Source organism: Trachurus japonicus, chromosome 5, assembly GCF_045865225.1.
Source record: "Trachurus japonicus isolate A0001 chromosome 5, Traja_1.0".
NCBI classification, from domain to species: Eukaryota; Metazoa; Chordata; class Actinopteri; order Carangiformes; family Carangidae; genus Trachurus; species Trachurus japonicus.
Genome location: NC_140911.1, coordinates 6023865 through 6047084, shown reverse-complemented (window position 1 = coordinate 6047084; position 23220 = coordinate 6023865). Strand labels below are relative to the sequence as shown.

At 43.2% G+C, this 23220-nt stretch overlaps 2 protein-coding genes across 2 annotated transcripts; one reads left to right on the top strand and one right to left on the bottom strand.

Moving 5' to 3' along the window:
- dnajc14 (DnaJ (Hsp40) homolog, subfamily C, member 14) lies at positions 1 to 10537 on the bottom strand. Its single transcript, XM_085775790.1, has 7 exons — positions 10410 to 10537; positions 7276 to 8839; positions 4551 to 4657; positions 4227 to 4346; positions 2845 to 3005; positions 2560 to 2665; positions 1 to 397 (listed from the first exon to the last, which is right to left on the bottom strand). The coding sequence occupies exons 2-7, from the start codon at positions 8599 to 8601 to the stop codon at positions 16 to 18; spliced, it is 2202 nt and encodes a 733-aa protein (XP_085631916.1). The 5' UTR covers positions 8602 to 8839; positions 10410 to 10537; the 3' UTR covers positions 1 to 15.
- Positions 10538 to 13237: 2700 nt separating this feature from the next.
- On the top strand, positions 13238 to 22565 carry nab2 (NGFI-A binding protein 2 (EGR1 binding protein 2)). The gene is made up of 8 exons (XM_085775789.1): positions 13238 to 13573; positions 14539 to 14799; positions 15634 to 15986; positions 16540 to 16673; positions 17622 to 17673; positions 17788 to 17896; positions 18770 to 18955; positions 22119 to 22565. Exons 1-8 carry the CDS (start codon positions 13240 to 13242, stop codon positions 22214 to 22216), a joined length of 1527 nt encoding a protein of 508 aa, XP_085631915.1. The 5' UTR covers positions 13238 to 13239; the 3' UTR covers positions 22217 to 22565.
- Positions 22566 to 23220: the final 655 nt, after the last annotated feature.

Sequence of the window (23220 nt, the reverse complement as noted above, 5' to 3'; positions counted from 1 at the left end):
ACCGACCGACCGACTTCACCTCTGGAACGGTTTCCGCACCTTCTTCCTCCTCCGGGGCGGTTTGCCTCCTCCACTGGCGCCGGCAGCAGCAGCAGCAGCAGCGGCGGCGGCGGCGGCGGCGGCAGCGGCAGCAGCAGCGGCGCCGCTCTCGGCCCACGGCTCGGGCTCGGGCCGGTGACTCCCCGGCATGTGGAACCCCGCGGCGCCCGGCGGAGGAGAGAACGGCGGCGCTCCAGCAGCACCGGGCGGATGGTGTTGGTGGTGATGGGGCGGACCTGAGGGGAAGAAGCCCCCGTTGGCGGCCATGTCGGTCGGAGGTCCTCCTTTGAAGATGCGGTTGAAGAAGTCCTGCAGGTCGGCGGGGTTGGTCGGACCCGGGGGGTGTTCGGATGGCATCCTGCCAGGAGAAGAGATCTCAAGTTTAATGACTTAGGTTGCATCATGTATGAATGAATGAATGAATGAAACAGAATGAGACCAGGGCCAAAGATTTACTTGGTCGACTAATAATAGTCGTCATTTAAAAGCATAGTTCAACATTTTGGCAAATTGGCCCATTGCCATAATCCCTAATAATAGCATAATAATAATAGCAGTAGGTTCGTTACCTTTAATTGTCGGTGCAAGCTATTTTTAGAACGGCGGAGCAGAGCCGTGAGCTGCTCAGAGCTACGCTACAGAGGCTCATGGGATTTCTTAGTTTCCCTCATCAAACTCATCAAATACACAATCCAACAACTCCAAAACGCTCTGGTGGACAAGTTGTGACCTGCACATTCACCACACTATGAGATAATAACAGAACGTTACCAGACAGAGTTGTTTTAGAGGGAAATTCATGCAAAACCGCTGATGTGTGTTGCCTTCAGGGACAGTTTTTCAGCAAGCAGTCTCTGCATTTGCCTCGAAAACTACTCTGTCTGGTGTCTGTTTGATGAGGGAAACCAAGAAATCCCATGAGCCTCCATAACGTAGCTCTGAGCAGCTCGCGGCTACTCGAACCTACTCCTAAAACTATAGGGATTATGGCAATGGGCCAATTTCGGAGTTGGAGTCTCAAAATCAGCTGTAACAACATCAGAAAAAGTCGCTTTTGACCAGAAATAAATAACCTGCCATGAAAAAGACTGACAGCGACTGAGTGTCACTATTTCCTATGTAGGACTACAGATGGAAATTAGCGGCTCCGCTAAATCTGGTGCAGCCATCTTTTTATTGTTTCAATAACTAATGTCACTGCACACTGTCCTTTTTAAATAAATAAATGAAATGAAAATGTCTGGCCCTTCAAATTAAAAGCCCTATAGCCTTTCATATACAGTTCAGTCATATTGATTTTGACTTAAATTTGACAAGACAGGGCTCCAAATGTTAGATTTTTTTTTCCTGCGACCAATCAACCAATCAACCAATGAAATTTTGGTCGACTATTTGGGGGCAGCCCTATATGAGCTGATGATCTATTTAAACATAATCAATAATCATTATGTTCAACGAGAAACTTTACAAAATTCAAAAACTAAATATTTCAGAGCATCAATGTCCTTCACAATTAAATGTAACAATCTTGGTCAATTACAAATGTTTTTTTTGCAATATATGATACAAGAATCACTAAAATACAATCAAAACAAAATGAAATTAGGAAAACATGAAATACAAAGGTGCTGCTCCTCAGAGAAACTTTATATATCTGCCTACTTCCACTGGTAAAACACCGGCTCTTAACACACACGGAGCTCTGTGCTGCGACTGTGTAATAATCTTCTTTCATTTGCAGCTAATTCCTGAGTTGAGGCTCATTTCAAACCTCCTGTTTCCATTGTTCCTTGTGAGTCTGTTAAAAAAAAACCTTTGCTTGGTTATGTGTTCATCTCACACTGCAAAACAAAATACACATCATACAGAGAGACACACAGCAGCAACTGCTTTAGACGCAGCTGAAGTTCAGTACAACAAGAACAGTGAACAACACAAATCAAAGCACAAGGAGCTGTTTTGTCAGCAGAGACTGAAAAAAAATCACTTCACTAAAGAAAATTCTCCTGTTTTTCTAATTTAAGTTTGTCTTAATTTGTTATTTAAGTCATTCGTGTATCATATTGCAAAAAATCTTGGAGGATGTTTGGAAACTACCTCACTTGGTTGTATTTATAAAGTCTTTTTTCTTCTACATAAATTATCCTTGTGTATTTTTTACCTTGCTCAGTTCATACAAGCTGCACATTTACTTGTATTCATGCGTATGCACGTATAGTTTTTTCTCTATTTAAATCATATTTTGTCCATAACAATACATATTTTTGTTTTATATATATTTTGTGTACTGAGCAAAGTCTTTCTATTTTTATTCCTTACTTCTTTACGTGTTGCAAGTGAATTTCCCACATGTGGGATCAATAAAAAGTCAGAAAAGTCAGATTTTCCAAAATGATCCACTAGAATTAACACAGCTGATATGTTTATGTTCCCATGGAGCAGCAGCAACAACAACAACAACAACAACAACCTGTATCTGACGGGTGGTGACAATAGAAGGCATGAAGCCAGGTGACGTACCTGTGTCGCGGGGCGTTGCTGCTGTTGTTCTTTGAACCGAAGGAGATGTGGTAGGGCACACGGTGCGTGTCGGGAGAGATGCCGATTCTCTGACAACCTGCCCACTCTGAAACAAGACGGCGTCGTAGAGAGGTCACACAGAGGTCACACGGAGGTCACACAGAGGTCACACAGAGGTCACACGGAGGTCACACAGAGGAACGGGTATAAAGTACAAACTTAACATGAACAGAACAGAATGATTTACTGTAGAAATAAATAAAGGACTAAAATCTGAATGATGACCTGTGATGTCGTAGACTTTGCCGTCCATACAGGCGAAGTACGTGATGCGTAGGCCCAACATGCTGGACTCTGCCCACAGGTCCCCCTCCTCGGCGCTATGGCAACGGTTGCATTCGGCGCAGAACCGAGCCTCAGACGGTTCGCGGTCCATCTCGAACCGCCTGCGCACACGCACACACACACACACACACACACAGATCAGGATGGTGGAAGGTGGGACCAGGGATGTCACAATTACTCGTTTTCACCATAAACGCCACAATTAAATAATCGTAAAGATTCCTAAATACCGTCACTTTCCAAAAAAGATTATGTTGGAAGTGAACCATGTCGGCAGATGTGCGGTTTTGTGCACCAAAATAAAGAAGAAGAGGAAAAATACTTTATTCATCCCCTACATAAGCTTACATAACCCAAAATGATATGATATAAATGCCAAGTAAACATGTGTACAGTAGCCTAACAAATGGCATCATGTATTTAAAGGTAAATGCACAGATACTGGTCCATTTACCTAACATAACCTTGAATTGGTAAGAATTTAAATGTTAGCGTGTCATTTGTAATTATTGTTATAAAAACAATTTTAAAAAACTTAATGACTTTAATATTTCAAACACCTCCCCTGGGGGATTGATAATTGGTCCTATCCACCACTTTCCGGAGAACGACGCTGGGTGTCGCCATGACACTCCATTCATTACATTTTAGATTAACGTTAGCTGGGCTAATCGTTAGCTGTTAGCCGTTAGCAGTGTCTTAAATAACTCAATAAACGGCCCATGAAAAAAATATTTTTTCCAGCGGATATCCTAGTTCCAACATGACTGAGCTAACTGGAGTAGTTTCATGTGTGTCCGACAACGGGAGGGTTTTAACAGCTGATGTCCTGATGTTAGCTTAGCTGCTGCTGTTAGCTGTCAGCAGCAGCAAAGCTAACGGCTACGATAGCCATGACTAGTTGCAGAGGCATGCACACAGAAATAATAATGTTTGTTCGGTAATTCGTTTGACAAACATCAGATTAGTCCGGGCGGTTTTAGCAGCCCGGAGCCCCCACATTTGGTGCCTACACCGGCTCGCTAGAATGCTACTATGGGGTTGAAAACCGACTTCTGTTGTGGTGTGACGCAATGGATCATGGGAAAATAAAGTGGTGGATAATAGAGACTTAAATAATGAGTAATGCAATTATATTTTGACCATATTTGATAATTTTACACATTCATTGTGTTTTAAAAATGTATTAATGCATAATAATCTTGATAATCGTAATACCTCTGACAATAATCGCACCAAGAAAATCTATAATTGTGACATCCATCCCTCGGTGGGACAGGACTGAGTGTTAATGAGACGTTTGTGTTTGTGTGGCGACGTACTTGTGTTTGCCTTCACACTTAGTGCACATCATGGTGTTCATGGCTTCCTTCAGATCGTCCTGCAGTTTGGTGAGAAACTCATTCATGGACCTCGAGAGCTCAGTTGCTGCCATGCGTTTCCTGCGAAACAGAATTTATCTTCTTTTACCGTCACAGTTTTGCATAATAAACTGAAGCGAGGAGGAACAGTTTGAACAAAAGAACTTTACATCTGCAGGAAACACGGACAGATTATTGTGTCAATAGAAAACTAAAAAGGCGCTAAATGATTTCTGAAGATACTTGATCTGTTTTGTTTTGGTTTTTTTCCCTCTGTGTACTCACAACTCATACTCTCGTCGTGTTTCTGGGTTACTGACAATATCCCATGCAGCCCTCAGTACTTTGAAAGCCTCTCCAGCTCGTGGGTGTTTATTCTTGTCTGGATGAACCTGAAAGAGAACGGACGGAGGAAAAGGTCACATGAGTAAAAAAGGAGCAAAAACATTTCTGCCTTTATTCGTCATTATTGCAGCAACGGAGTAATTTAACCCTCCTGTTGTCCTCCTGGGTCAAGGAAGGAAGGAAGGAAGGACGAAGGGAAAGAAGGAAGGAAGGAAGGAAGGAAGGAAGGAAGGAAGGAAGGAAGGACAAAGGGAAAGATGGGAGGAAAGAAGAAAGGGAAAAGGGAAGGAAAGATAGAAGGAGAGAGGGAACAGATTGGGTCAAAAAGGAAGGAAGAAGTAAGGACGAAGGGAAAGAAGGAAGGAAGGGAGGGAGGGAAAAAGGAAAGAAAGAAAGATGGATGGAGGGAAGGAACAGATTCATTCAAGGAAGGAAGAAGAAGGAAGGAAGGGAGGGAGGGGAAAAGGATTGTGGAAAGAAGGAAGAGAACAAGGAAGGAAAGAAAGATGGATGGAGGGAACAGATTCGTTCAAGGAAGGAAGGGAGGAAGGAAGGGAGGAAGGAAGGGAGGGAAAAAGGAAGGAAAGAAAGATGGAAGGAGGGAGGGAACAGATTCGTTCAAGGAAGGAAGAATAAGGAAGGAAGGAAGGAAGGAAGGAAGGAAGGAAGGAAGGGGAAAAAGATTGTGGAAAGGAAGGGAACAAGGAAGGAAAGAAAGATGGATGGAGGGAACAGATTCGTTCAAGGAAGGAAGGGAGGGAAAAAGGAAGGAAGGAAGGAAAGAAAGATGGAGGGAACAGATTCGTTCAAGGAAGGAAGAAGAAGGAAGGAAGGAAGGGGGGAAGGAAGGAAAGAAGGATGGAGGGAGGGAACAAATTCATTCAAGGAAGGAAGAAGAAGGAAGGGAGGGAGGGGAAAAGGATTGTGGAAAGAAGGAAGGGGAAAAGAAAGGAAAGAAAGATGGAGGGAGGGAGGGAGGGAACATATAGGCTAGATGCGCAAATAAACGATAGAAAACGATCTTTTTTCCCCTAGGTGTGTGACTCAGTGTCACTCCCAGTAAGATGCTGTGCTTGGTCTGCTCATAAAATCCTCTACTGAAGGGAAGTCCAACGATGTGCAGACAGAGCAGCAATATGAAGACTCCTGACTGAAAAAAACGCTATGGGCAGCAGGGCCGGTCCTAGAGTCTGGGGGGCCCAGAGCAAAGAAGCCCCCTTTTACATTTAAAGGGACAACGAGGACTTTCTATTTGGTTATAAAAAAGTCTCATGTTAATGTGGATGAATCTACCCACACTTGTTAATGGGCCCATTTTCGATAAATATATAGTTTTGTCTCTATCGTTATTTTGTTATTATTAGTGGTGGCGGAAACGCTGGTCGAGCCGACCAGCGTTTCTTTACTTTCGGTTTCGTGATGTATGTAGGTATGTGATCGTCTTCGAACCTCTGACTTTAATTATTGATGAATGAAAACACGAGTCTGTCTTGTCCCTTTAAGTTCACTTCAGAGCCTGTACTTTCTTACTACTTGAGTAAAGGAGTTGAATCAGTACTTCTACTTTTACCAGAGTATTTTTGCATGAGTGGATGAATTAATGGGGAAAAAAAGAGTAAAAAATATATAAATATTAATAATATCGTCCCATGTGATCGATCGGTTCTGATCGGTAATCGGTAGGGCTGACCCAAAAAATTCAAAGCTTCGTTCGTTGCCATGGTAATCGATCATGAAAGTCCGTGATCGGTTTTTTTTTATTTGTTCCTTTTTTCCTTTTTGACACCTGTTCTCATCTGCAATTGTTATATTAAAATGAAAAGGCTACTTGGCATCTTGGAAACCTGCCTGATTTTGGAGATATGCAGTGTTTGTTTACCATTACTTTCATTATTTCCGCTACGATCGCGCACCCCCTCGGCCGCCGAAGCTTCGAATTAAATCGATTTTATGTCCGCGAAGCTTCGATTATCAAAACATGATAATCGGGACAGCCCTAGTAATCGGATCGGTGAGGCTTTAGGTGATCGGTGATCGGCATCGGTCCCAAAAAACCCGATCGGACCATCTCTAGTTAAAGCAGAAGCAATATTTTTGTGTTAATATAAGTCTTAAATAGTTATATCTTCCGACAGCAATCACTTACATGGAGTGTTTGGACCGAAACACGGGTCTGTCAGTCCCTCTGCTCTGCTCTGAGCCGAGGAGAAAACTTTTCTCGTATCCTACAAGTTTTATCCAATGAGGAGAGAGAACGGCATGAAGGGCTGTGTGTGCAGCCAAGGGATGCGCCTGAATGTGGTGACGTAGGGACGAGGACCAATAGATCCATGACGAGGGCGTGGGCTGCTAACTATATCGGCTGACAAGACGTTATGGTGCGTTCAAGGCAACTCGTAACTCGTGTTTTTCCGACCTGTGAAGTCGCACCAGTTCGATCTGGTACGAGTTCACGGGTCGGAAGTTACGAGTGGCCGTTATAGTGACTTTCACAGGTAAAACAGGTCGGAAAAACACGAGTGGGTTGCCTGGAACGCTACAAAGTCGTAAGTCGTGACGTGAAGCTGTAATTTACGGTTTCAAAAGCCTGCCTGGAACGCAGCATTAGCCAAAACGACCGGATCGCTTACTTCTGCTTTAAATCCACCACAGTGTTTAACTTCACCTGGACAGCCAGCTGTCTGTAGGCCTTCTTCAGCTCGGCCTCGGTGGCGTTCACCTCCACGCCGAGCACCGTGAAGGGGTCGAGCTCGTCCTCCGGGACCTCAGCCAGCGCCAGCAGCCGCTCCAGCTCCTGACCCGACGGGCCCCGAGCCGCCGCCGCCGCCGCTCGGCCCGGCGACTCCGGCGCGGCGGTCGGAGCGGCGCCGTGGCCGTGGCGACCGTCGCCCCCTTTCCCCCTCCTCATCATCCTCCTGAACCGGCTCTTCGCTCTCTCCAGCAGCGACGCCGCCAGCTTCCAAAACCTGGACTCCTGGAACGCCGCCCAGTAGCGTTTCCCCCGCTCGCCGCCGAGCCGGACCAACGCGCCTTTTGTCCAGCGGGAGCCGAGGAAAACCAGAGCGCAGAAAAGTCCGAAACACGATAAGGCCGCCGTCTTCGCCCACTTCGCCGCCCGGACTACTTTCTCCGCCAGGTCGGCTCCCGTGCGCTTAGTCCACTTCAGAACCCGGCCGGCGTCCGCCTTCATCCCGGGAACGTCGGTGATCTTCACGAAGAGCCGCTGCCCGAAGGCGTAAAGTTTCATCCCTCCCGTCTCCACGCCGACGCCGCAGTTGTGAGTCAATGTGACGATGATCTCGATCATCATGTGGACGCACGAGACGCACCAGAGGCTCAGCGACTCCGACAGCAGCTCCTTGAACGCCGAGACGAGCTGGTTGCCGGTCCGCCGCCGCCCGCGGTTCTGCTGATGCTGTTGTTGGTGGTGGTTGCGTCTGCGCGTCTGCTTGTGCCGGCCGCCGCCGCCGCCACCGGACACGGCGTTGCCTTTCTGGATGGAGGAGGAGGAGGAGGAGGAGGAGGCGCTTTGCTCTGAAAACGAACCGCTGCTCTTCAGTTTGCACTTCCTTCCTCCGCTCCTCCACCCGGACTCGCCGTTCATGTGCTGCTGCTGCTGCTGCTGCTGCTCCTTCGCGGTTTCATCGTCGTCTTCCTCTTCGTTTATCGCGTCGTGCTCTGACCCGTCTGACGCCTCCTCTTCCTCCTCCTCCTCTTCCTCCTCAGCTTCCTCCTCAGCTTCCTCTTTGGCCTCTGTAGTAGATCCACAACACTCTGTTTCTCCGATCCCAGAGTCTTGTTGCGGCGTGGCTGGGATTTCCTGAGATTTGAGACCGGCTGCTCTCTCTCGCTCGCAGTCGTCAGTCTCTCTGTCCTCGCACTGACTCGGTTTGGTGAAATCACCGCCGCCGCCGCCGCCGTCGGGGATCTCCTCGTCAGTGTCTGTAACGCCGGCGTCCATCTCCTTCTCAGCTGCCGCCTCCCTCTCCATGTTCCTTTTACAGCTGTTTGACCGAAGCGTCGTTAAAACTTGAAAAACTCATGGAAGTTGACGTCCTAGATCCATTTTTTTTGCTTCTGTGGCAACATTTTTTTTTTTTTTCCCCAGACTCACAAGCAAAAGTGAGACTGGGGGCTCCTGAAGGTCTGTCCCGCCGGGTTCACCATGTCAGCTGCCACTTCCAGGGATTTACACGCCCAGCAACTCACATCATGGACCAGGCTGCTTCCTGCAAGGCAAACAGAACAGTCGTCACATTAAATACCTTCTGAAAAACTAAAACAAATTGCTGAATTTAAATGTGAGAGTAACAGGCCAAAGTATTTACATAGCTGTAACTATTATTTTAATAAACCCAGTTGTATTATTGAGACACTGTGAAAAGTAATAATACAGTAATGATTAGGGGTGGGAGAAAAAATCGATTCACATAAATATCGCAATATCTTTTTTGACGATTTTTAAATCTTTTTTTTTTTAATTTTTAAATATTGTGCAATGTGCATTTGTTATCCTTTTTTACATACAGAGAGTACAGGTTTTGAAATTAATTTATAGGCTCCTATAGTATTTGTGTGCAGATAAATGTTAAAAATGCATATCGTCCCATGAAGCACCACAATGTACAGATACATCATAACTAGGGAATGATGTATCTGTACATTGTGGTGCTTCATTAAAGCACACTTTCCAATCAAAATATAAAACTTCACAAGCCATGACAGATTATATTTGAAAACTACAGGTTAGTTCCTTCAGTGGATTCAGAAATGAAACAAAATCTACTAATTATTTCTGGGTATCGAACCATTGCAAAGACAAAACGAGACATTTATTTAAAGACTTCAAACTGGGGCCAACCTACCAACAGTAATAACATTAATCAGCCATGAAAGCTTTGGTTACTTACAACCCAGAGAGCAAAGATTGAGATTTAGTAACACAAACAATGCACTTAAAGTGTTCCCATTAGCACAAAACTATATTTTTAACACGTTTATATTGAGGATTTTGTGTAAAATGAAAGCTATTCTTCGGTTATGAAGCCTTACTTTTAGGTTTTTTGGAGGCGTTGTTCCTGTGTAAAGGAAATAAAACCATGACCAAATGACTAACACCATTCATTAATGATTAACTTACAGCTACACGGCCTTTAATGTGGCCACTCCAAATAAAATTGAACATGTTGAGAGCAAAAGGCTCAGACATTTCAGATTTACATTAAATTAAATTAAAGTACACATCCTTTGCTTTGTTGTTTTGCTAATTCAGTTAGCCAAAGACAAACAGGCTTAGAGCAGCAGCAACAACAACAGCAGCTACACACATTTGACATTTCAGAGCAGAAAACAAGGAAAACAAAGCGGTGAACTGTGTTTTTCCTTTAACAAACCTCGTGTTAATGTGACAACAACAGCAGCAGCAGCAGCAGATGTTAATGTTAGCTAATGTTAGCAGCCAGCTGGACCACAGACAAGCAGACAGGCAGGAAGGCAGGAGCTAAAATTAGCTAGCCACTGGCCGGGCTAACCTGACTGCTATATATCGAATTAATAATAATAACAAACGAGAATAAAAAGCGACAGCACAGCAGATGTGAGTGTTAACGCCTTTAGCAGCAAACCGAGCAGCTAGCAGTTAGCTACGAGCTAAGATACACGCCTGAGTGACATAAATACAAATATAAAGCATGTTTTTTTTTAGTTCAGGACACTGCACGAGTCCCGTAAAAAGCCACACTCACTCATTTTTTTTGCATTTTGCGCACAAGCAAAACCAGATGTCATAAAATAATATACCTCTGAGAGAAAAACTGTGTAACCTTGTTTAGTGAACAGACAGCCAAGTGTCCGTGTGTGTTGTTTTTTTTTTTCTTTTTTTTTTTTGAAGCTACTTCTTCTTCTTCTTCTTCTTCGGCTCCTTCTTTACTTCTTCCTGTTTCCTCCTCGTCTTTTTTTTTTTCTCCTCCTCCTCCTCCTTACGTTTTACGTCTCTCCTACGTCGGCTATTACGTCATCACGCAACAGAAAAACACTACTGCCACCTGTTGCCTAGAGGCGTAAATGGTAAACAGTTTTGGTTTTATCCTATCCCATGGTTGTTTTTTAATCTAATTTTATTTTATTAAATTCTATTACACTTGTATTTATTTTATTATTATTATGTATTATTATCACTATTACCTCTATTTCGAAGATGTAAAGTAGTAGTCTATAAGCTGACAAAGCGAACAACAAAAAACACAGAAAAAACCCAAATAGTCTTAGAAATAGAAAACAAATAACATCAATGAATCATATTCATCCACAGTCTTCACATGCTTGAAAGAGAGTAGGAAGAAGTAAGAACGAAAAAAACTTATATTATCCTACCCCTTACTGTAGTAGGCCTATATGTGTATGAAAAAAGAGAAAAAGAGAAAAATCAGCCTTTAACCACCAAAATAACAAAGATATTCAAAGCCTGTCCTGTGCAAATTCTCATTGGTGAAATGCGATTAAATCAAATCAGCTGGACTTAGTTTTTGGTCTCTGAAGACATTTCGCTCCTTATCCAAGTTGCTTCATCAGTTCGTGGAGACCAGACCAGCTATAGTCTATTCAAAGCCCCTCAAGTCTCCATGACAGGAGCAGCACCCAGACTTTGTGGTATACTGTTGGTCCAATCATTTTTCATATGTTTTTGTCATGTAGCATCTCACAGAAGTGCTTGTATATTTCTTTATAGTCATTTTGTAGGGCTTTATGCTCATTTTGTGTCTGTTCTTCATCTAATAGTAGAGTTTGAACACTCACTTGTGGCTCAGGGGCCCTTTACCATACAGAAATAACATACAGTATATGACATATATCCTAATATAAAAGAGTGATATTGCCCTATATATCACGTATATTACACTAATAAATAAACATCCTCTGGATATTTGAGGATATAGACTATGTTCAAAACAGCATTAGATTTCACCACCATATACTGTATATGTCAATGATATTCACAGTCATGCAAGTGGCCTATATTGTACAGCACGCATGAAAATTCTACTTTCTTATATATCTTTAACATAAAAAATACTGTTGGTCCAATTTCTATCAGGGCTTCATGTATAATCTTTAGGCTACATGATTTTGTTTTATACAGGCCTATAGGCTATATCATAGAAATGCAATATATGCACATGTATCACATTTGCATGTGGGCTGGGACACCCCCGTCCTCATAATTTGTGCTTTGTCCCTCAGGGGGGAGTTTTAAAGGGTTATACTCTACTAACTGTTATAATATTGCACTTCCTGTTTATTTGTGAAATGACCCTTTATACTGGGAATTAACGATAATAACAGTTGTTGTCAAAAGAGGAAAAAAAAAAAAGTACAGGAGTTTCATCTCCTCTTCCCACCTCTCCCATATATATTTTTAAAAAAGAAAAGAAAACAGAAGCATCGTCCGTTCAGTCTAATCCACATGTGTCACATCTGTTCATTGTTCTGTGAATAAACCGACCCCTGCTGCTGCTGCTGCTGCTGACTCGTTGTTCTGGGGGTCTTTGACGTGGTGAAACTATGGGAACCCCCCATCCCCTCCGCACACGCACACACACAAACACACACACAAAGCTTCTGCATAATGGACAGATCTTAAAGACGTAGAGAGGGTTAATTTCAAGCCCCCACCACCACCCACCCACATCTCCAATTTGAAAGCCGCCTCTCTACCGGGAGAGGAAAGCTCTTTTTCGGTCAGATGGAGTGCTGCAGTCCGCCCCCGTCATTCTCCAGCCCACACAGACAGCAAAAAGGCAGCCAGCAACCAATACGGTGCGCCGGAGGAGGATTTCTGCCAGTGATTTCAGACGAGGTACGATACGCAAAGGGGATTTACTACGCCAATCTGAGCCTGGGAAGCTTCTGCAGAGGAAAAAAAAGAAGGTAGCCTATAACGGGGGTAAGAAACGAATAGGATAATAAATAAAAGTGCGATGTGTCTTTCTCCACCTCAACATCTGGCTCGGGGGACACTTGCCTCCGGTCGATGGCTTTTGTTATCTGAACTGGAACCAATAATCAAAGTGTTTCTACTTTATCGTGTAGCTATAACGTGGCTTTTTTGTTGTTGTCTAATCCATCTATCCATCCATCCATCCAGCGACAGTTTTGTAGTTTTTCCAGTTCAATTTCTTATACGTTTTATGATCCGTTTCGCTCCGGCAGAACCGACCTGTGTGACATCGGTGGTTGGTTGGTTGGAGAGACACCTTTGCGTAATTACGCCGGTTCCTCTCCGCACATCGTCTGCTGCCTGACCTGAAGAAGGTAAGAGAGGTTTATACCCGTATATACACTCAACACATTTAACCGCGGAAATTAACAATAAAACGTAGATAAAGTGGGTGGAAATAGTTTGTTTTTGAAACACGCGACCTTGCTCTGACGCTAGAAACTTCCTTATGTTCGGTTTTGTGCTTTTTTAATTGATGCTCCATCAAGTTAGAGGAAGATTTTATACGTCTGGCTGCTAGTCGGGATTTTATCAAGTCTTTAAAACACCTTGTGCAGGATTTCTACACCTTCACATCCCCTCCGTCTCTTTTCTTTTCTAAACTTTCCAGAGCTGTAGCTGTTGTTATCTACCATGTCTCTGCCACGCACACTTGGGGAGCTGCAGCTCTATCGGGTGCTGCAGAGGGCAAACCTGCTGGCCTATTATGAAACCTTCATCCAGCAGGGCGGTGACGACGTGCAGCAGCTCTGTGAGGCGGCAGAGGAGGAGTTTCTGGAGATCATGGCACTAGTTGGCATGGCCACCAAGCCGCTGCATGTGCGTAGGCTGCAGAAGGCGCTCCGAGACTGGGCGGCCAACCCGGCCCTCTTCAGCCAGCCGGCCGGCCCCAGCGGCGCGCCCAGTCTGGGGGGCATCCCGCTCTTCAAAGTGGACGGGACCGGATCAAGTGGATCAGCAGCAGCAGGTGAGGTGGTGGTGTTTTTATTTTTATTTTTATTTTTTATTTAAGTATCTTCAAAATACAAACATTAAAGGCACATTGGTAATATATAAATGCACAGTGCTGAATCAGCTACCTTGATCAATCAAGAACAAAAAGAAAAAGAAAAGAGAACGTGAGGGTCTCAGTCCACAATAGTAGCCTAAATAAGTCCTGCAAAGAAAATAACCTTAGGGCATTTTTGCTTTTCATGTAATGCAAAGATTTTTTAATTCATTCTGAGTTCGTTTATCCATCCATTGAGGTGGGGTTTCACTTTGAGGTACTTGCTTAAATCTGTTGTTGAAATGTTTTCCAAGGGAAATTAAAATATTCACCAAAAAGTCCAAGTTCTTTTCCTTCAAAGCAGAAGTAAGCGGAATATTTGTGTTAATATAAGTCTTAAATAGTTATATCTTCCGACAGAAATCACTTCTATAGAGTGTTTGGTCCGAACACGGGTCTGTCAGTCACTCTGCTCTGCTGTAAGCCGAGGAGAAAACTTTCCTTGTATCCTACAACCTTTATCCAATGAGGAGAGAGAACGGCATAAAGGGGCGGTCCTCTCTGTGTGTGCAGCCAAGGGATGCGCGTGAATGTGGCGACGTAGGGACGAGGGCGGGGACTGCTAACTCCATCTGCCGACAGGAAGTTAGCCAAAACGACCGGATCGCTTACTTCTGCTTTAACTGTAGTCCAACCTTGATCGACATCCAATTTAATGGGGGCAAAATAATGTGTTTAGATAACAAAACAACCAGTTTTGAAATGAAGTCCAAAATTGTACAACACACTCGCATTCAAAGAAAATATGTTCTACTGTTTCGATATCATTCTCACAAAAACCACACATATTGTTATCCAAATTAAATCTAGTATGTAGGAAGTGGTTTGATGGATAAATGTCATTCAGTATTTTAAATGTGATCTCTTTTGTTTTCTGAGGGCAGCAGGTGGTGGAGGAAGAAAGTCTGTGAGCAACGGACACCCGGGGTCGCCCTGTGAGAGGGAGGAGCGGGCGTGTCTCACCCCGATGCACAGCGGCAGCCCCAGAAGCCCCTGCTCCCAGGCCTCCCCGCAGCCCCCAGACTCACACTACAGGGAGAAACTGTCGCCCATGGACCCGCACTGGCTCAGCCCCGAGCCGGACGGGAACTGCACGTTGGCTTCTGCGTCCGGAGCGGAGGAGGAGCCGCCCAGTCCGCCTCTGCTGCTGCCCACATGCAGAGATGGACAACAGAGTACTCGACCCCAGTACTTGAGTAAGAGTACAAATACTACTGGTCAAAATTTACTCCGTTACAAGTAAAAGTAGCTCAGTCGACATGTTACTCGAGTAAGAGTAAAAAAAAGTTCTTGCTTTTAAATTTACTTTAAGTAAAAGTAAGAGTAAATTTCTTATTTTTCACATCAATGAATTACTATATTTTTTTCTAAATGAATTTAAGGACCTTTTAACTCTTGTTTCTGAGAATTAACTCTTTGAATTAGGGCTGGGACGATATGCTTTTCTCCCGATTCGATTCTTCTACGATTTTTTGGATGGCGATTCGATTTAAATTGCAATTCTACGATATTGCTGATTCTCTGGATTTTTAGTCTGCATTTTTAACATTTATCTGCACACAAATACTGTAGGAGCCTATAAATTAACATACTCCATTATAAAGTGAACGTAAACCCTTTTCAAAAGCTGTACTCTCTGTATGTAAAAAAAAAAAGCTAACAAATGCACACAAAAAACAAAAATTGATTTTAAAAATCGTCAAAAAAGATATTGCGATATTTATGTGAATCGCGATTTTTCTCCCACCCCTACTTTGAATCCACCTGCACTGATGTGCTTGCTTTTCTTTGACAAACACAGCTGTCCAATAGTATTTTAGAAAAAAAAAAAAAGAGCAGACCTGAAAGTAACCAGTACTTTTCAGCCTTCCTAGAAATTAACTCGAGTAAAAGTAAAAAATATTTGTCTTGGAAATGAAGTACAAATCTTCTGGATATGTGCTTAAGTACAGTACTCAAGTAAATTTACTCCATTACTGTCCACCACTGTCCTCCAGGTCCGTCCACGTCCCCGAGCCCCTCCGGTTCCTTCGCCTCTGCAGCTACAGCTACAACAGTCCTGTCGGCCTGGCCGGGCGGACAGCTGGACGGGGAGACGGCCCGGGCGGTGGTGGACAGCGTGGAGCGGCACCTCCGGACGCTGCCCCGGTCGGATCCTGCAGAGGTGAAGACGCTGCTGAGGATGAACAAGAAGATGGCGAAGACGGTCGGGCACATCTTCAAGATGGGGTCCCAGGACGCCAACAAGGAGGAGGAGATCAGAAAGTACAGCCTCATCTACGGACGCTTCGACTCCAAGAGGAGGGAAGGGAAGCAGCTCACACATCACGAGGTAAAAATAAGCCGAGGTGAAAACAAACAAAGCAAACAAAGGGGAACTTCTGTCATTTTTTTATTTTTTTATTTAAGGATTAATGGACATAATAAAATGTAAAAGTGCCCAGTGTTAGCCAACGGCTAGTTTCCGACTGTAGTCCTCCTGGCAAGGTGTTAAAAGCCATTAAAATAAACACATAACAAGGACATAACAACAGAATTTATAAAACAGGAAAAACACACATGCATCCAACAGAAACCAACAGACAAAAAAAAACTACAAAGAGAGACAATTAACATGACGCTACTATGACAAAAGAAAAAAACAAAAAAAGACTGTTTATGGATGGATAAGATGGATGAAGATGCAAGGGTTTCTTGATGGAGTTGTGCTAGGATGGATTGAGAACACAACGAAACCAAAATATAGTACAGTGTGATAAAGTGCTACAGTGCGCAATAAAAAAAACTGTCAGGGATGGATAGATGTCATCATATCTGGATGTGGTTCTTCTCTTCTTTTCTTCTTTTTCTTCACCACTCAGTGTTTTTTGTTTTCTCCTCCTCAGCTGATCATCAATGAAGCTGCAGCCCAGTTCTGCATGCGCGACAACGCTCTTCTGCTGAGACGGGTGGAGCTCTTCTCTCTGGCTCGGCAGGTGGCGAGAAAATGTGCCTACACCTCCACACTGAAGCACGCAAGGTAAGAGTAGATACATCTGAGGAGAGGAGCGATCTGTTCAGCAGCAGCAGCAGCAGCAGCAGCAGCAGACAGAGCCTCAGAGCCTCAAAGCAGCAGCGTCATAAAAAAAACAGACACATATGCATAAATGTTAATGAAACAATTTCACAGCTGAGATTTTAAAAAAAGCACATATTGTATTGAGCATATGTTGCACATGTAGCGGGTGCTTCACATGAGTCATCCTCCCTCCCTGCAGTGTGCTGTGTTCATTGATCGTCTGAATGAACCTGGTTCAGATCACAGTGGGAATTAAACTCCAACCTCTCGGGGTGGTGTTTAGCTCAGTTGGTAGAGGCTATAGTCCTCGCGGTTCGAGTCCCGCGTCGGTCGGCCCTATCCTGCATGTCATTCCCCCCATCTCTGCCTCCCATTTCCTGTCACACTCTCAACTGTCCTATCAAATAAAGGCACGAAAAGCCAAAAAAATATACTTTAAAAAAAAAAAAAAAAAGGTTGGTTTAATGAGACGACTGCTGCAACACAGCAACACACAGGAAGATACAAAACAATTTCACATGAAAATTACTGAAACTACAAAGCACAGACAATATCTAGATTAAGAGAGAAGTACAATTCTCTTTTCCTTAAGGGTATAATAATAATTTCAGAGGCACTTTATGCTTTCATGGACTGATTTCGATTAAAAAAAACATTAATTTCTCCAAATATGTACCATACACAGCCTTATCCAACATGTATATATATATATGCATGTTAATAATTATGGTAAAAGCAAAATATAGCTTTGTTTAAATCAGTTTATGTCAAAGTAAAAGTGACTTTTTGTCCATTTGTGCACCATAAAACACTGCTGAATTCTGCTTTGATGCGTTTACTGACTCTCTGGAGATTCCTAAATAAATTCAGCTTTCACAGTCTTGATTGTTTTTAATCTCCTGGTCGCAGGTCGAATGCAGACGAGAACTGCGTGGTGCCCTTGAAGAGAGCGAGACACGAGGTGAGTGTGATTTTAACCCGCGGCACTCTTCTTGTGTAAACGGTCACTTGTTTGAAGTGGTTTCATCCTCATCATGAAGCGCTGGACTTCATTCAACAATGCTGCGTTTTTCAGGGAATTCTACCTGAGGGCGTGTCGTCGCTGCTCGGCGTGGAGGGCTCGGAGGCCCAGAGGGCCGACGACGACAGTTTATCAGCAGAAAGTCTGGACAGCGTTTCACACGGTAAACAACTCACACACACATACAGTACATGCGTCTTAAAGGGATAGGTCAACATGTTGTCAAATTGGCCCATTGCCATAATCCCTATAGTCATAGCAGTAGGTTTGTTACCTTTAATTGTCGGTGCAAGCTGTTTTTAGAACGGCGGAGCAGAGCCGCGAGCTGATCAGAGCTACACTACGGAGGCTCAAGGGATTTCTTGGTTTCCCTCATCAAACTCATCAAATACGCAATCCAACAACTCCAAAACGCTCTGGTGGACAAGTTGTGACCTGCACATTCACCACGCTATGAGATAATAACACAACGTTACCAGACAGAGTTGTTTTAGAGGTAAATTCATGCAAAACCGCTGTTGCGCGTTGCTGTCGGAGGCAGTTTTTCATCAAGCAGTCGCTGTATTTCCCTCTAAAACAACTCTGTCTGGTAACGTTCTGTTATTATCTCATAGCGTGGTGAATGTGCAGGTCACAACTTGTCCACCAGAGCGTTTTGGAGTTGTTGGATTGTGTATTTGATGAGTTTGATGAGGGAAACCAAGAAATCCCATTAGCCTCCGTAGCGTAGCTCTGAGCAGCTCACGGCTCTGCTCCGCCGTTCTAAAAATAGCTTGCACCGACAAATAAAGGTAACAAACCTACTGCTATGACTATAGGGATTATGGCAATGGGCCAATTTGCCAAAATGTTGAACTATCCCTTTAATAGTCTTATTTTTAACCATATATATATATTATGCAAATGTATATTTTACAGGGTAAAGTTCAGGTCTGGGCCAAATTATATTTGCAAATATTGTTTTGTTTTGAGTCTTTGAATTTCTTTTTTTTTTTTACTCTGAGCGTCATCGTCTTCCTCTCTCTGTCCCCAACAGACGCCGGCTCACAGTGCAACCAGTCCCCGTCCCCCCGCCCCCACTCGGACGCGTCCAACCCGGCCAACTGGAGCCGCCACCTCATACAACAAACGTTAATGGACGAAGGGCTGCGATTGGCCCGGATGGTGTCACATGATCAGGCTGGAAAGATCAGCCTAGGGTCAGAGGGGACTCACTCTGCAGGTGACTTTTCAAATAATGACTTAATAACGATCGTGTGCGTTCGATAACAGACGCAGAACAAAAGTCTGTTTGATACAGAGGTACATTTGTGTCTTCTTTATTATTCAATCAAAAGAAAAGTTGATTTAAACAAAAAAGATATTTTCAATCAAAACAAACTTCACTTACAATATCTTTTTTGTTTAAATCAACTTTTCTTTTGATTGAATAATAAAGACACAAATGTACCTCCACAGTTTGACAGTGTTTGCTAACATTTTTCGGAAACACTGTGTGTACAGCTTTATCCAGAAAACTGATCCCGCTCACATGTCTGTACATTAGATATGAAGTTACCACCAGCAGTCGGTTCGTATCTTTAGCCAAGAAACTGAGCCTGAAACTGCTCCAGTGTGTGAATTTGCATATGAAAGATACTTGATAGATAAACAGAAATGTGCAATATGTCGGCAAAAGCGTTGTATTAATATGGATTATTGTGACTACCGGTAGTAATGCAAAGATTTGAGTGGTCGTTGAAACTAGACTTTGCTTTGTTGATGCAAAACTTGACCTTTTTTTAGCTTGAAGCAGTTTCTACACTTATAGACGTGTAAACAAACACTTTTATACCTTCAAACAAAGCTAGGCTGTTGGTGTTAGCGTCGTATTTATTAATGCAAAAAGACGTGAGCGTGGTATCAACCTTTTTCATCTCAGGCACATTTCCCCCCCGCAAAAAAAAATGTCATCATCATATCATCTCTCAAAGTTGGAGACAGTTGGGGAGTGTTGGCCTGTTTCAAAAAAAAAAAAATCAAACAAACTAAAAAAACACAGTGGGGGTAAATTGAAAATGACAGACTGAGACTCCCTAACCTCCTCTGACAATGAATATTTTATATCTGTACAGCTTGAACTCCAGTGAGTCACAGTCTCTCTGAGGTGACGCCTCCCACCACGAGCAGCTGAACTTCAGCTTCAGCCTGTAAATTAGAGAGGACAAGTTAGAAAGAAAGGAAGGAAGGAAGAAGAGGGGGGGGAGATAACAGAGGGAGGTGGAGAGAGATATATCGAGACAGAGAGAGAGGAAAAGGAAGGAGGGATGATGGAGGAAGGGGAGAGGAGAGATACACTCTGCCCTACAAAGGCAAAGTGCAGTATCTGCATTTTTTCAATTTTTTTTTTTTTTTTGACCAATCAAAAGTGTGGCATATTCTCTTCAATCTGGTAGAATTTCATATTGGTACTGCTAAAATTTGAAGAGTTATTGGGCTTTTTATTTTGCTGTCCATCCAAAAAAAGCACTGTGAAACCCAGGCAAAGTGCCGTATCTGCAAAGAGTACTGTACTCCCTACATTCTATAATTTACTCTTCCATTGGAGTAAAACCAAGGCAAAGTGCCATATCTGTAGCTAATACCAAGCCAAAGTGCAGTATCTGCACCAAAACCAAGGCAAAAGTGCAGTATCTGCCATAAAACGGTCAACATTGGTCAGAAAGACAAACTACAAAATACATTTAATTCAGTCAATTACAATCAATTACAGCCTTTAGCTGTTTTTCTCAGTTTGGCATTTTTTACAGATACTGCACTTTGCCTTTGTAGGGCAGCAGCAGCAGCAGCAGCAGCAGCAGCAGCAGCAGCACTGTCATAGCACAACAACGTCTTCAAAAACCCTGTTACTGTGGAGTTTTCCTGTTGCATCACAAGAAAGGAAAAAAAAAAGCGGCGATTGAGTGAGTGAGTGAGTGAGTCGTTCTGGGCTGTGATCGCCAGCAGCCGACGAAGACATGAAGCAAAAAGAGAAGGAAGCCAGCAAAGACATGTGGGGGAGGAAGGGAGGAGAGGGAGGGGAGAGGAGGGGGGTAGGAAGTTCTCTGTGGGCGGCAGAATCGGACCCCCCCTCCCCTCCCCTCCTCTTCTCTTCTCTCCTTTCTCTCCTCTCCTCCTTCTTCCTCCCTCCTCTGTGAGCAGCGACTGACGTCAGAGTGCGTTAGGAGCGTGGGCTGAAGGGCGGGATGGATGGGGCGTGGGGGCGAAGGAGTGGGAGGTAATTGGAGGGGCGTTGCATTGACTCACCAAGCGACAGTGTACAAAAATAAAACCTGTGGGCAGGGAAATGGCACAGTCTTTTTTTTCTTTCTTTTTCTTTTTTTTTTATACATCATCTTCTCTTCTCCCTCTCTTATACCAAAAGGAGTGCGGAAATAACAAAAAAAACATTAAAAAACACACAAATGACATATGTTTTCATTTCTGACGTCGGTCGATCTCCCTCGTGTGTGTGTGTGTGTTGTTTATCACTCGCTCGCTCATCCTCAAGTTTCCTACTTCTCATTAATCCGAGACGTCGTCTTCACTTCCTGTCGGCGTCACTCTCACTTATCTTTTTCCATTGTTGGTTTTTTTTTTATCTCATCAGCCTGTTTCCAACCTGCCCCCACTTTTTTTGTATTATATTTATTATTTTGTATGTTATTCTGAATATTATGTGCTATTAAAAAAAAATTGTGGTGCTACAAACAACAACACTGTTCATTCATATATTATTTTTATTATGATATTATTACCGTGCACACACATGGACACTTTCCAAAAAGAAGCAAATTAAGCCAATAAATATATGAATATTCTTTGATTCATAAACAAATAAAACAGGGAAACACTTTAATTTAAGATACAGAATACAAAATGTGCTGAATGCACGTCATGAGTCTTTTTCCAGTTAGAATAAAGAAGTTTTGTTCAAGCAGCCAAAGCATATTTAAAGTCTTAAAACACTGGAGACTTGATGTTATTATTCAGCAGCAGCTTGTGTTGGTCATATAAACCACGATGACTTCACTTCATGTGGGAGACGCTGCCGCTGAATTCCCCAAACTATTATTCACAGATCTTAAAAACACTGGTTGCATCTTGATAATGTGGACAACTAAGTTTTTAGTTGTGTTTTATAAGTCTTATCTCGTATCACAGAGACAGATTGATGTGCAGCAGCCGAGTCCAAATTGAATTTAAAAATAAAGTAGCTATATTCTGATTAACTGATGTTTATCCTCAGCTGTGTTGCAAAAGGAAAGAAACTTATAATCTTAACATATAAAATCGTACATTTTCCTGTGTCCTCTGTGTTGCATTTCCTCTTGAACTCGTCTTATAAACTCCGCCTCTCTCCACAGACCATGACGTGAAAGTGGAGCGGCGCAGCTCGATAGCAGTGTGCAGGAGCAGCAGCCCTTGCATCACCAAAGACGACTCCAACCACCGGGGGAAGTGAAAAAAAAAAAAAAAACGTGTGTGTGTGTGTGTGAGCCGCCCGAGGTGATCGGAGGAACTCGCTGTGCTCACAGTGTACTGACGCTGAACTTTTTCCACGAGTACTTCACTGACATCACGAGCATCTGATGACTCTTTATCATCATCATTATTATTGACCACGAAAAACCAAGTTACAGTCGATGTCAGAATTCACACAAACCTGCTTTGACGTTGTGGATCCAGCTCAGAAAAATGTTTTGTTTTGACTTTATATAGAGTAAATATGTAGGGGAGACACTTTTTGTTTTTTGTTTTGTTTTTATTTTTGAAACATGCAGATTTTAACTTATAGCTGAAAAAAAAACAAAAAAAAAACACAACAAAAAAGGAAGTAAAACCTGATATTTATGTTACATTAACTGATCTATGGTGAGAGCGGTGCTGTGTTGGAGAAGAAAGAAGCCACCTGGTTCAGAGGAGGAGGTGGATTTTGACACAGCAGGGGGCACTGCAACTTTGGAAATGAGCTTTTCTTAACTCAACTCAGCACGAGCGACAACAAACTAGTTACACATTTTGAACATGTGACGACATTAACTGCAGTTCAACGGCCTCAGGAAGCAAAAAGAAACAAAAAAAAACAGTCAGTGTAGAAGTAGAAGTAGGAGAACAGTGAAGTTTGATCTTTGGATACAGATGTGGCTGTGGCTGCTCAGATCTGAACAGATGTGGAGCTGCAGTCTTCATCATCATTAACTCCCTCACATCTCGTCTTTAAATGGTATTTTTATGCACAAATGGCTGAGACAGAGACAAAAGCTTCAGGCTCATTTATTTTGGATCTAAACCCAAGAACACAGACGACTTTTATTGATCTGTAACTCGTGACGTCTGAATTCAGGTTTCAGACTCGCAGCAGCAGCAGCAGCGTCTTGCTCAAGGGCATTTCAGCAGGGAGGGTGTTTGATATCATGTGCACGCTGCTGCATTGTACAGCTGTTTGGTTTGACTCCATTCAGAAAA